This window comes from Phalacrocorax carbo, chromosome 26, assembly GCF_963921805.1.
Source record: "Phalacrocorax carbo chromosome 26, bPhaCar2.1, whole genome shotgun sequence".
Lineage (NCBI taxonomy): Eukaryota > Metazoa > Chordata > Aves > Suliformes > Phalacrocoracidae > Phalacrocorax > Phalacrocorax carbo.
The window spans coordinates 4833563-4845761 of NC_087538.1; the positions used below are offsets into that span (position 1 = coordinate 4833563).

The 12199-nt window shown below is 67.0% G+C and overlaps 3 protein-coding genes across 3 annotated transcripts; 1 reads left to right on the plus strand and 2 right to left on the minus strand.

The window, feature by feature from the left end:
- Window positions 1–1202: 1202 nt before the first annotated feature.
- Window positions 1203–5170, minus strand: LOC135317518 (ATP-binding cassette sub-family F member 1-like). The gene is made up of 12 exons (XM_064473810.1): window positions 5089–5170; window positions 4118–4164; window positions 3957–4040; window positions 3622–3757; window positions 3417–3451; window positions 3090–3203; window positions 2912–2977; window positions 2752–2817; window positions 2587–2655; window positions 2408–2497; window positions 2024–2308; window positions 1203–1289 (listed from the first exon to the last, which is right to left on the minus strand). The coding sequence occupies exons 1-12, from the start codon at window positions 5153–5155 to the stop codon at window positions 1203–1205; spliced, it is 1146 nt and encodes a 381-aa protein (XP_064329880.1). The 5' UTR covers window positions 5156–5170.
- A 506-nt stretch (window positions 5171–5676) lies between these two features.
- GNL1 (G protein nucleolar 1 (putative)) lies at window positions 5677–10140 on the plus strand. Its single transcript, XM_064474083.1, is given in 15 exon segments — window positions 5677–5789; window positions 5862–5985; window positions 6068–6198; window positions 6981–7159; window positions 7251–7322; window positions 7410–7623; window positions 7696–7745; window positions 7747–7792; window positions 8597–8654; window positions 8656–8786; window positions 9092–9159; window positions 9161–9271; window positions 9351–9498; window positions 9593–9733; window positions 9827–10140. Coding segments are annotated over 15 exon segments (1773 nt in total). The 5' UTR covers window positions 5677–5713; the 3' UTR covers window positions 10051–10140.
- RPP21 (ribonuclease P/MRP subunit p21) lies at window positions 10114–11989 on the minus strand. The gene is made up of 5 exons (XM_064474077.1): window positions 11867–11989; window positions 11342–11433; window positions 11156–11238; window positions 10477–10581; window positions 10114–10251 (listed from the first exon to the last, which is right to left on the minus strand). Exons 1-5 carry the CDS (start codon window positions 11921–11923, stop codon window positions 10223–10225), a joined length of 366 nt encoding a protein of 121 aa, XP_064330147.1. The 5' UTR covers window positions 11924–11989; the 3' UTR covers window positions 10114–10222.
- Between the last annotated feature and the right edge of the window lie 210 nt (window positions 11990–12199).

Below are 12199 nucleotides of genomic sequence, written 5' to 3' on the forward strand. Positions count from 1 at the left end.
CCCTGACCCCATCAATGGCCCCAATGGCCCCCTGACCCTCCCTAACAGCCCCCTGACCTCCCGACCCCCCCGTATCCCCTGACCCCCAATGGCCCCCTGACCCCCCATGTATCCCCCTGACCCCCATCAACGGCCCCAATGGCCCCCGACCCTCCCTAACAGCCCCCTGACCTCCTGACCCCCCCCGTATCCCCCTGACCCCCAATGGCCCCCTGACCCTCCTCGTATCCCCCTGACCCCCATCAACGGCCCCAATGGCCCCCTGACCCTCCCTAACAGCCCCCTGACCTCCCGACCCCCCCGTATCCCCCTGACCCCCCCTGTATCCCCCTGACCCCCATCAACGGCCCCAATGGCCCCCCGACCCTCCCTAACAGCCCCCTGACCTCCTGATCCCCCGTATCCCCCTGACCCCCAATGGCCCCCTGACCCCCCCTGTATCCCCCTGACCCCCAATGGCCCCCTGACCCCCCCCGTATCCCCCTGACCCCCATCAACGGCCCCCATGGCCCCCGACCCCCCCAACATCATCCCCCTGAACCCCCCCCACCACCCCCAGACCCCCCCCAACAGCCCCCATGGCACCCTGACCCCTCCCCCACATATCCCCCTTAACCCCCCTGATCCCCCCATGGCCCCCTGACCCCTCCCCCACGTATCCCCCTGATCCCCCAACACTTTCCTTAACCCCCCTGACCCCCCCTTTCTCCAGTTCCCCCCATCTCCCAGTATAACAGCGACCCAACCCCACCTTTTCCAGTTTGAGAGACCTTGTACCCCCCACTCTCCCCTTTGGGGTGACCCAGGACAGGTTTGGGGGGTCCGGTGGGGTTTTGGGGTGACTCAGGGAGGGTTTGGGGGGTCCCAGTGGGCATTTGCGGGTCCTGGTGGGGTTTTGGGGTGACTCAGGGAGAGTTTGGGGGATCCGGGGGGGGTTTGGGTGTTACTCAGGAAGGGTTTGGGGGGTCCTGGGGGGGTTTTGGGGTGACTCTGGAGGTATCTGGGGGTCCTGACGAGCATTTGGGGTGACTCCAAGGGATGCTGAAGGGTCCCAAGGGATTTTGGGGGGTTTCAGGGGGTCCCAGGGGGTTTTGGGGTGACTCCAGAGAAGTTTGGTGATCCTGAGAGACATTTGGGGTGACTCAAGGGGTATTTAGGGGATCCTGGGCGGGTTTGGGTCTTCCAGGGGGGGATTTGGGGGATCACTGGGGGTGAGCGGGTGACTCAGGAGTGGTTTTGGGGGGTCCCAGTGGAGTTTTGGGGTTATTCCAGAGACGTTTGGGGGGGTCCTGGGAGGTTTTGAGGTAACTCAGAGACAATTGAGTGTCCCGGGGAGGGGTTCGGGGTGACTCCAGAGGGGCTTGGGGGGGTCCCGGGGGGGTCATGGGGGGCTCTGGGGTGACTTAGGGGGGATTTGGGAGGATCCTGGAGGGATTTGGGGGTGACTTAGAATGGACTGGGGGATCCTGGGGAGGGGTTTGGGGGTCCTGGGGCGGTGTTGGAGGGTCCCGGAGGGGGGTGGGGTTTGGGGTCCTGGGGTGGGTTTTGTGGTTCTGGAGAAGGGTTTGCAGGTCCCAGTGTGGGTTTTGGGGTCCCAGAGGGGTTGGAGGGTCCTGGGGGAGTTTTAGGGGTGCCGGAGGGGGTTGGAGGGTCCTGGGGTGGGTTTTGGGGTTCCAGGGGGGAGTTTGGGGATCCCAGGTGGGTTTTGGGGGCCCCAGAGGGGTGTGTGGAGAGTCCTGGGGGAGTTTTGGGGATGCCGGGGGGGGTTGGAGGGTCCCGGGGTGGGTTTTGGGGGTTCCAGGGGGAGTTTGGGGATCCCAGGTGGGTTTTGGGGGCTGCAGGGGGGGGTTGGAGGGTCCTGGGGGAATTTTGGGGATCCTGGGGGAGGTTTTGGGGATCCCAGGTGGGTTTGGGGGGCCCCAGGGGGGGTGTGTGGAGAGTCCTGGGGGAGTTTTGGGGATCCCAGGGGATGTTGGAGGGTCCCCGGGGTGGGTTTTGGGGATCCCAGGTGGGTTTTGCAGGCCCCGGGGTGGGGCGGAATGGATGGTCCTGGGGGATTTTGGGGATCCCAGGGGGGGAGTTGAAGGGTCCTGGGAAGTTCTGGGGATCCTGGGGGGGTTGGGGTAGGTTTTGGGGGCCCCGGGGTGGGTTGAAGGGTCCTGGGGGGGTTTTGGGGGGCCACCTTGATGTCGGAGGCGTTCTCCAGCATGGCCTGTCGCGACGAGAGCTCGGCCTGCGACACGGCGAAGTCGTTCTCCCCCGTCGCCGCCGCCGCCTTCATGGTGGCGACCTGGCGCTCGTACTCCAGCTGGGGGGAGGGGCAAAAGGGCGGGGTCAGCCCCGCCCTGAGCCCCGCCCTACCACGCCCCGCCCATTCCAGTCTTAGCCCCGCCCCTCCGGGCTTCACCTGCTTCTTCAGCTTCTTCTTCTCCTTCTTGCTAACGCGGGCGTCGGGCTCGGCCTTCTTCCCGCTCTCCTCCTCCTCCTCCTCCTCCTCCTGGGGGAAGGGACATGCCCGCCCCGCCCATCAGCCTCAGGGGCGTGGCCAGCACGCCCCTCCCCCCACCCTATCCCAAGGGGACTCACGCTGCCCTTCCGCCGCTCTTCAGCCTCGTCTTCCTCCTCATCCTCATCCCGCAGAGCCGCAAACTTGTTCTAGGGGCGGGGGGAGGGGTTGGGGGGGGTTTGGGGGTGTCAGACCCTGCCCCATCCCCCACCGCGGAGCACCCAGCTTTGCCCCCCCGCCCCCACCTTCCCGCCTTTGGGCCGCGCGTCCTCCTCAGAGCCTTCGTCCTCATCCTCGCTGGCGGCTTTTCCCTGAGAAGGAAGAGAAAGAAGGGGGGTGGGGTGAGCCCCGAGGTTTGGGGGGCACCGTGGGGCCCCCCGACCCTCCCCGACGCCCCTCCTTCACCTGCCGCTTCCCCTTGTTCTTCTCGTTCTTGCGGCTCTTCTTCTTCTTCTCACCCTCCTCTTCCTCCTGCCCAGAGCCATCGTGGGCGGGGGGGGGTGACCCAGACGTCTGGGCCCTCCCCTGCTGCAGCACCCAGTTTTTGGGGTGACCCCCGTTCGGCAGAGCCGCGAATCCCCACCTTGATGCTTTTGCCTTTGCCTGGCCGTGAGCCTTCGTCCCTCCTCGCCGCCTCCTCCTCCTCCTCATCTTCCTCGCTCTGCCCCTGGCTCAGTGCCGCAAAGACATTCCCACCCTGGGGGGGGGAAACCCAAAATACATCCTTTTCCCCCCAAAATTTCAGGAGGTCCCAGTTCCCCCCCCCCCAAGCGCAAAGTTTGGCTCTTTTCCCTCAACCACCCCTTTTCTTTCCCATTTTCTCCCCATTTTTGGGGTCCCCCTCAAACACCCATCCTCCCCCCACGCTTCGGGATGTCCCCCCTGTTTCGGGGCCCCCCCAAGAGCTTACCTTCTTCCTCCTCCCCCCTTTCCTGGGGGCTGGTGCTGTGGGGGGGGAGACACGGGGGGGGGGGGGGGATGTTAGTGAGAGACCATAGAGCTGAGGGTCCGCCACAGCCTAGAGCAGCCCCGCCCCAGCACTTCCTGGTGGTGACACTCTAGCCCAGGCGGACTCGCTGCTCCTGGGGGGGTGTGGGGGCTGTGTCGTTCATCACCTTCCTCCTCCTCATCCTCGCTGCCAGCAGCCGCCAGCTCCTGCAGCCGCCGGCTAAGCTCCACCTCCTCGGGCTCAGGCTCCGCCCCCGGCGGCCGTCGCCGCTCTTTCCGCCGGTCTCGCTTCCTCCGGGAGGCCTGGGCGGGGTCAGGGCGGGGCACCTCGTTAAGCCCCGCCTTAATTACCCCACACATCACCCCTAAATCCCAGTATGTCCCCAGCCCGCCTCCCTTGAGCCCCACCCCCCGCAGCCCCAACCCCAGCCCCCACCCTCTCTAGCCCCACCCCCTCTGCCCCACAGGCTCCGCCCCCCTCATTAACCCAGCGCTAACGAACCTGCTGAGGCGGCGCCTCCTTCTCCGGGGGGGTGGGGGCTTCGGCCGGCGCCGCCTTCTCCTCCTCCGCCAGCTCCTCGAAGAACTGGGGGCAAAGGGCAGAGGTCATGGCGGGGTCAGGGGGCGGGGTCAGGGGTCAGGGGTCAGAGGTCAGAGGCTCACCGATTTCTTGCCCCGCCGGTCCTTCTTGCCCTTCTTCACCGGCTGGTCTGGGGGGGGGGGGAGGGGAAAGGGCGGGGTCAGCGTCATTCCTGGGGACCCGCGTGTCGGGACACGCCCTGCCCCGCCCGCCAGGACCCATTAACCGGGGCCACCCCCGAAAGGGGTTAAACCCCCCCAATAAGGTTAATGCCCCCAAAAAGGTGTAATTTCCTTCCAAAAAGCTTAAATCTGCTCCCAAAAGACTTAAACTCTCTTTGGAATAGGTTAAACCTCCCCCAAAACATTTAAACTCCCTCCCAAAAAGCTTAAACTCTCTCCTAAATAAGTTAAACCTCCCCCAAAAGGGTTAAACCCCTTTCCAACACCCTTAAACCACCTGCAAAAAGGCTAAGGCCCCGACCAAAATGGTTAAACTGTCTCCTAAATAAGTTAAATCTCCCCCAAAACCATTAAACCTCCCTAAAAAGGCTTAAACCCTCCAAAAAGATCAATCCCCCCCCAAGAAAAAGATAAAACCTTCCCATTACCATTAAGCACCCTGTAAAAGCTTAAAACCACCAATAAAGTCTTAAACTGCCTCCTAAATAGATTAAACCTCTTCAAAAGGTTTGAACTGCCTCCTAAATATGTGAAACATCACCACAAACAGCTAAACTGCTTCCTAAATAGGTTAAACCTCGCCATAACGGGTTAAACTCCCTGCTAAATAGATTAAATCTCCCCATAAAGAGTTAAACTCCCTCCTAAATAGGATAAACCTCTCCCAAACCCCTTAAAACCCCCTAAAAAGAGTTAAACCTCCTCCCAAAAGCCTTAAACTCCCCCAAAGTGTTAACCCACAGGGGTCCCATCCCCCCCTCTCCCCTCCCCCCCCATCCCCTCAGGGGTCCCCAGGCATCCGGACCCCTCCCCCCACCCCGGACCCCGGTGTCCTGCCTCCCCTCCCCCCGCCCCGGGGCGTCCGGCCTCACCCGGCCCCCTCGCCCTCCCCCGCCATTCCTCCTGCTTGGCCGCCGCCGGACGCGCTCCCTTCGGCATGGCCGGGCGCCGCGTACTGCGCCTGCGCGGCCACAGAGACGGGGCCAGAGCGCCGCCCCGCAAAGCCCCTCACTTCCGGTCCGCCACCGCACCGGCGCGGGTTATCGCCACTTCCCATTGGTCTGCTTGAAGACGGGGTCCCACCTACTGACTCCATCGTGAGGTCGGGCGGGTTCGTCCCGCCCTCTTCTGAACGAGCCTTCCTCCCATTGGTTCGCGGCGGGTTCGTCCCGTCCCCCTCTGAGGTGATCTTTCTGTCTATTGGCTCTTGTGGGATCATCCCGCCCCCTTCTGCGGCGAGCCTTTCTCCCATTGGTTCGCGCCGCTTCGTCCCTCCTTCTCCTAGTGTAACTTGTTCTCTTATTGGTTCCCGCTGGTTGGTCCGTCCCCCCGATGATTTTTTCCTACCATTGGACTACTCGCCGATTTGCCCCGCCCCCTCCCTGAAGATGATCTTCCCTCCCATTGGCTCCCTCCCCTCCCACCTCCTCTCTCTCCCCGCCTTCCCTCTCTCCTATTGGCCTCGTCCGGCCCCGCCCCGCCACGTGACCTCCCGTCATGCCCCGCAAGCGGCCGTTCAGCGCGAAGCGGAAGAAGCAGCAGCTCCGCGATCGGCGCGAACGGAAGCGGGGCGGTGAGTGGGGCCGGGGCCGGGGGCCGGCGGCGGCGGCCGGCGGGTCCCTGACCCCCGTCCTTCCCCCTTCAGACCCCCCGCTAGGGCCGGACTCGGGCCCGGGCAGCCGCAGTGGGAGCCGGGAGCGGGACAGCGATGCGACCCCCGTCGAAACGGGAGATGCGGCTCCTCCCCCCCGCCGTTACGACCCCGGCAGGTACCCGGGAGGGGTGGAGGGAACCGCGAGGGCTCGGTGAGGGGAACCGAACCTCGATGTGAAGGCTCCGGGTATCCGGTAGGTTCCGGCTGCAGCTCGGGGGGCCGCGGGCCGAAGCCTTGGCGCGACGCCGACGCCGGGCTCAGGAGGAGCTGCTGGAGCTGCTGCCTGAAACCGCCCTCGAGCTGGACCCAGACGCCATTTACGGCCCCGGTGAGGGGCTGGGACCGCGGGGACGGGGGCGAAGGCCCGGGGGGGGGATGAGGAGGAAAAGGGGGGGGGAAGAAATAGGCTAATAAAGAGGGGGGCGCTGTGGGGAGGAAATGGCGCCTGGAAGTGTGTGTGTGGGGGGAATCGGCACCTGGAGGGGGGGGGGGGAGGGGGGGAATCGGCACCTGGAGGTGGGGGGGGAGGGGGGGAATCGGCACCTGGAGGTGGGGGGGGAGGGGGGGAATCGGCGCCTGGAAGTGGGGGGGGGGAGGGGGGGAATCGGCACCTGGAGGTGGGGGGGGAGGGGGGAATCGGCACCTGGAGGGGGGGGGGGAGGGGGGGAATCGGCACCTGGAGGGGGGGGGGGAGGGGGGGAATCGGCACCTGGAGGGGGGGGGGGGAGGGGGGGAATCGGCACCTGGAGGGGGGGGGGGAGGGGGGGAATCGGCACCTGGGGGGGGGGGGAGGGGGGAATCGGCACCTGGAGGGGGGGGGGGGAGGGGGGGAATCGGCACCTGGAGGGGGGGGGGAGGGGGGGAATCGGCACCTGGAGGGGGGGGGGAGGGGGGGAATCGGCACCTGGAGGGGGGGGGAGGGGGGGAATCGGCACCTGGAGGGGGGGGGGGAGGGGGGGAATCGGCACCTGGAAGTGGGGGGGGGGAGGGGGGGAAGGGCACCTGGAAGTGGGGGGGGAGGGGGGGAATCGGCACCTGGAGGTGGGGGGGGGGGGGCGATGGCGCCCGGGGGGTCCCTGGGCAGGTGGGATACCTCCCGCTGGGCTCCAGGGCTGGATTTCCCCCGCCGCCCCGCCTGGAACTTCGCCATGAGCCCCGAGGAGCTCCGGGCACGTGAGGAAGACTCTTTCGGGGCCTTCCTCCGCACTCTGCGGGAGAACCAAGGCCCTGGGGAGGGTGGCAGCAGCACCGAGGGGGGGGACGTGGCCCCCTTTGAGCACAACCTGGAGGTGAGTGGGGGCTTCAGGGGGGGCGGGGGGGACACAGCGGGGTTTTGAGGGACAAGGGGGTCACTGTGTCCCCCCTCCTTTTCCCCCACAGACGTGGCGGCAGCTCTGGCGTGTGCTGGAGATGTCAGACATCATCCTCCTCATCACGGACGCTCGGCACCCAGTGAGTGTTTTGGGAAGGGACGGGGGGGGACCCCAAGGTATTTTGGGGCGCAGCTAAGCCCCTCTTTGTCCGTCTGTCCGTCTGCAGGCGCTGAACGTGCCGCCAGCGCTGGCCGCCCACGTGACGCGGGAGCTGGGGAAGGGGCTCATCCTCATCCTCAACAAAATAGATTTGACCCCCCCGGCCATCGCTATCGCCTGGAGTCACCTCCTGCGGCGCCGCTTCCCCACTGCCCGCGTTGTCCCCTTCACCTCCGCCCCCCCGGCACGGCCCCACTCCACCCGGTAGGGACCTGGGTGGGGTCCTGCCCCGCCCCGAGCCCCGCCCTGAGCCCCCTCCCCTCACCTGGGGTGTGTTTCCCCCCCCTTCCCAGGACTGCAGCGGCGGCAGAGGCGAGGGGGCGGCTGGAGCCGGGCGGTGGGACCCCCGGCAGCTGCTGGAGGCCTGCGAGAGCATGGTGGGGGGGGAAGGTGAGCTGGGCTGGGGGACACCCATGGGTGCTGGGGGCGGGGCTTGCATCACCCGGTCTTTGGGGTGGGGTGGGGGTACGGGGTGGGGGTGGGCAGCAGGGGCTGAGGGGTTCCATGGGGTGCTGGGGGGAGTGTCCTCTTAGTGTTAGGGGGTCCCTGTGTGCCATGGATGCTGGGGGGGTCCCTGGGTGTTAAGGGGTCACTGTGTCCCCTGGGTGCTGGGGGGGTCCCTGGGTGTTAAGGGGTCCCTGTGTCCCCTGGGTGCTGGAGGGTGGTCCCCTGGGAGTTAGGGGGTACGGGGCAGGTCACCTGGGTGTTAGGGGGTCCCTGGGTTCAGGGGGAGTTCTTCTGTGGGTGCTGGGGGGGCACCCATGGGTACTGGGAGGGGGGCGGATCTCCTGGGTCCCTTGGGTGCTGGGGGTGGGGTCCACTGTGTCCCCTGGGGTGGGGGGACAACCACAGTTGAGGGATCCCTTGGGTGTTGGGGGGGTGGGGATTCTTGTGGGTGCTACAGGGATCCCTGGGTGTTACAGTGGGTGTCTGGGTGCTGGGGGGGGTCCCTGGGTACTGGTAGACAGGGTCATATGGGTGTTGGGAAGGGGGGGTCTTCTGGGTTCTTTGGGTGCTGGGGTGGAGGGTCTTGGGGTGGGGGGACAACTGGGGTTGAGGGGACCCGCTGGGTGCTGGTGGGAGTCCCTTGTGTCCCCTGTGGGGTTATGGAGTCTCTGGGTGTTACAGGGGGGGTCTCCTGTGGGTGCTGGGGCCTCCCTGTGAGCCCCCCATCACCGTGGGGGTGGTTTGCAGTGGACCTGAGCAGCTGGCGGGCGCGGCTGGAGCGGAGCGGAGGCCCGCGGGGAGGAGGAGGAGGAGGATGAAGAGGAGGCGGGACCCGGCGGGGAGGCGGGGGACGAGGATGAGGATGGTGACGGCTCCGCGGCGGCCCCGCGGCAGTGGGAGCGCTACCGCCATGGGGTGCTCACCCTGGGCTGCGTTGGTGAGGGGCGGGGCCTGGGGTGGGGTTCTGGGTGGGGTGTATGAGCCTGCAAGGGGTGGGGCCAGCAGAAGGGGTGGGGCTTATGGGTGGAACCAACACAAAGGGGCAGGGCTTAGGGGGTAAGGCGGGGGGTGGGGTCAGAAGGGGTGGGGCCAGCAGATGGGTGGGGCTTAGGAGTGGGGCCAGTACAAGGGGGTAGGGCTTAGAGGGTGAAGCGGGGGGGTGGGGCCAGCAGAAGGGGTGTGGCTTGTGGGAGGAGCTGGGGTGGGCTGGGGGGCGTGTCTCAAGCTGCCCCCTCCTCTCAGGGTTGCCCAATGCTGGCAAGTCGTCAGTGCTGAACGCCCTGATTGGCCGCAGCGCCGTCAGCGTCTCCCCGCGCCCCTGGCCGCACCCGTTACTTCCAGACCCATTTTCTCACCCCCCGCCTGCGCCTCTGCGACTGCCCCGGCCTCGTCTTCCCCTCCCGCGCCCCCCCCGCCCTCCAGGTACATCCCAAACCCCGCTCAAACCCCTTCAGGGACACCCCCCCCACCGAGCTGACCCCCTCCCTGCCCCCCAAAACAGGTGCTGGCAGGGGTGTACCCCATCTCGCAGCTGCAGGAGCCCTACTCGGCCGTCGGGTACTTGGCCTCCCGCCTCCCGCTGCCGGCGCTCCTCAACCTGCGCCCGCCCAGCGCCGCCGCCGGCTGGACCGCCTGGGACATCTGCGAAGGTGATGCCTTTTTTGGGGTGAAATCCCCCCCAAATCGGTTTTTGGTGGGTTTTTTTGAAGTTTCATGAGGTTTTGGGTTTTTTTTTTCCTTCAGCATGGGCAGAAAAACGAGGGTATAAGACGGCGAAAGCGGCTCGGAATGACGTCTACCGGGCGGCCAACGGCATCCTGCGGCTGGCGGCCGAGGGGCGGCTCCGCCTCTGCCTGCGCCCCCCCGGCTACGCCGCCCAGAAAGGTGAGCCCTGGGCCAATCAGAGGGCTGGATGCTAAGGGAGGGTGGGTCCCCACGGGCGGGGTCTCATGCTGTGCCCTGCCCCCCCCCCCAAAGATGTGTGGGAGCAGCACCCCGAAACAGCAGCGTTGGAGGAGCTGTTGGAGCGGGGGGGGCGGGGCCTGGATGTCCAGGGCTCCGCCCTCCCTGGGGAGGGGTCGACGGAGGAGGAGGAGGAAGAGGAGGGTGACAGTGCTGAGGAGGCGGAGTCAGGGGAGGCCACACCCCCTGCCAGCACTGCCCCCAACCCCTTTGCTCTCCTGGGAGAAGATGAGTGCTAGCCCCGCCCCCTCAGACCACCCAATCAGAGGCCTGGATCCCCACCACCACACTAATGCCATATATGGAATAAAGGGAGGTTTATTTCTGCAGCAGGTGGTTTCTCATTGGTTAGAGCCGGCTTCCACGCTAGCCAATCAGCAGTCGCGTTGCTGTGCTGTTCCTGGGTAGGGATCATGCTGGGCTGTCTTCTGGGGCGGGGCCTGGGGAATGATGTTACAGCTCCCCTGACAGCCACACCCCCTTCCCTTGACCCCACCCATTCTTGCCCTTATTTGGATGTAGCTCACCTGACTCGTAGCCCCACCCAACTAATGTGTTGTCTGATTACTATGGCTCCACCCCTTCCCACCAGGCCCTGCCCCCTACTCACAAGCCCCACCTCCCAAGCCATTTCCTCTTCCCCATAGGCCCCGCCCCCTACTCACCCATGGGCGTGGCCTCCCCGAGGGGGCGGGGCTCCTGCTGGCACAGGTACCTCCGGCTGCGGCCACAGCTCCGGCAGCGCAGGACGGTGCGGGGCTGCCCCCCCCCTGCACCAGGAACCCCTGGTGTGCCCCCAGCCCCCCACCCCTGCCGGGGGTCCCCAATGCTCTGGGGGCCCCCAACCCCCCTCCGGCTGCCCCTGTCCCCCCTGGGTGTCCCCAGTGTGTCCCCAACCACCCCTCTGGGGGTCCCCAGTACTCCCCCAGGGGTCCCCAAAACCCCTCCTGGGGATCTCCCCATCCCTGCTGGGTGTCCCCAAACTCCCCCTGCGCACCCCCAATCCCCCCTGTGAGTGACCCCAACTCTCCGGCCCCCCCTCAGCTGTCCCCAGTGTGTCCCCAACCACCCCTCTGGGGGTCCCCAGTACTCCCCCAGGGGTCCCCAAAACCCCTCCTGGGGGTCTCCCCATCCCTGTCGGGTGTCCCCAACCCCCCCTGGGAGCCCCTCAGGTGTCCCCATCCCCTCTGGGGGTCCCCCACCCCTCCCACGTGTCCCCGTGTCCCCCCCCGGATGTCCCCAATCCCCTCCCCAAGGTGTCCCCAACCCCCCCCCCCCGCTCGGTGTCTCCCACCCCTCCCAGGTGTCCCCGTCCCCCCCGTGTTCCCCCCCCCCCCCACGCACCCCGCAGACGCAGGCTGCCCCCGGCCCCCGGCAGCAGGAGGGAGCAGCAGCGCCGACACACGGCCCGTTTCACCGAGGGAGCCCTGGGGGGGGGGACACAGGCCATGGGGGGGTGGGGGTGTCAGGGCCAGAGCCCCTCTCTGTGTCACCCCCCCAAACCCCCCCAGCCCCCCAAACCCCACTCACAGGCGCAGGACGAGGCGCCGGGCGGCCCCTCGCTGGGTGCTGCAGTAGAAGCGGGCGAGGGCGGGGCTGTGGGGGAACACCCAGTGCGCGGCCTGGGGGGGACACACACAGCTGCAGACACCCCCCCTCCAAAATCCCCCACAGCCCCCCCCATAACTCCCCAAACCCCCTCCAACCCCCCCGCCCCACAAAGCACCCCCCAAACACCTCATTCCTCCCCGCCGCCCCGCCACCTATAGCCACCCCAGACACCACCACCCCCCTCCCGGAACCCCAAAATCCCTCCCCAGGACCCCCCAAAGCCCTGCTGGGCCCCCCCAGACCCCTCCCCGTACCCCTATAGCTCCCCAAAGCCCGGACCCCCAAATCCCCCCTTCCCAGACCCCCCAGCCACCCAAGGGTCCCCCTATGTCACCCGAAGCCCCCCCCTCAAAGCCCCACTGGGACCCCCATAGCCCCACCCGCACCCACTAAAGACCCCCCCAGGCCTGCCCCTCCCGTACCCCCAAAGCCCCCCCGCCCCACCTGGAAGAGGAAGCTGAGCCTCTGCAGCGCCTCCCGGTCCCGCACCGGCGCCGCCATCGCGCCCCCCCTCCCGCCACACACGCACGGGGAGGGCGGGGCCGACCCTTCCTATTGGCTACCACCACACACGCACGGGGAGGGCGGGGCCGACCCTTCCTATTGGCTACCACCCGCGTTGGGGGGTGGAGCCCTCCCAGCGCTGTCCAATAGGGCGTCCGGACGGCGCGCTGCCGCGGGTCGTTACTTCCGGCGCTGGGAGAAACCGTCACTTCCGGCGCTGGTCCCGGAGGTGGAGGTGAGTGATGGCGGCGGTGGCCGCGACTCCCCTATAGG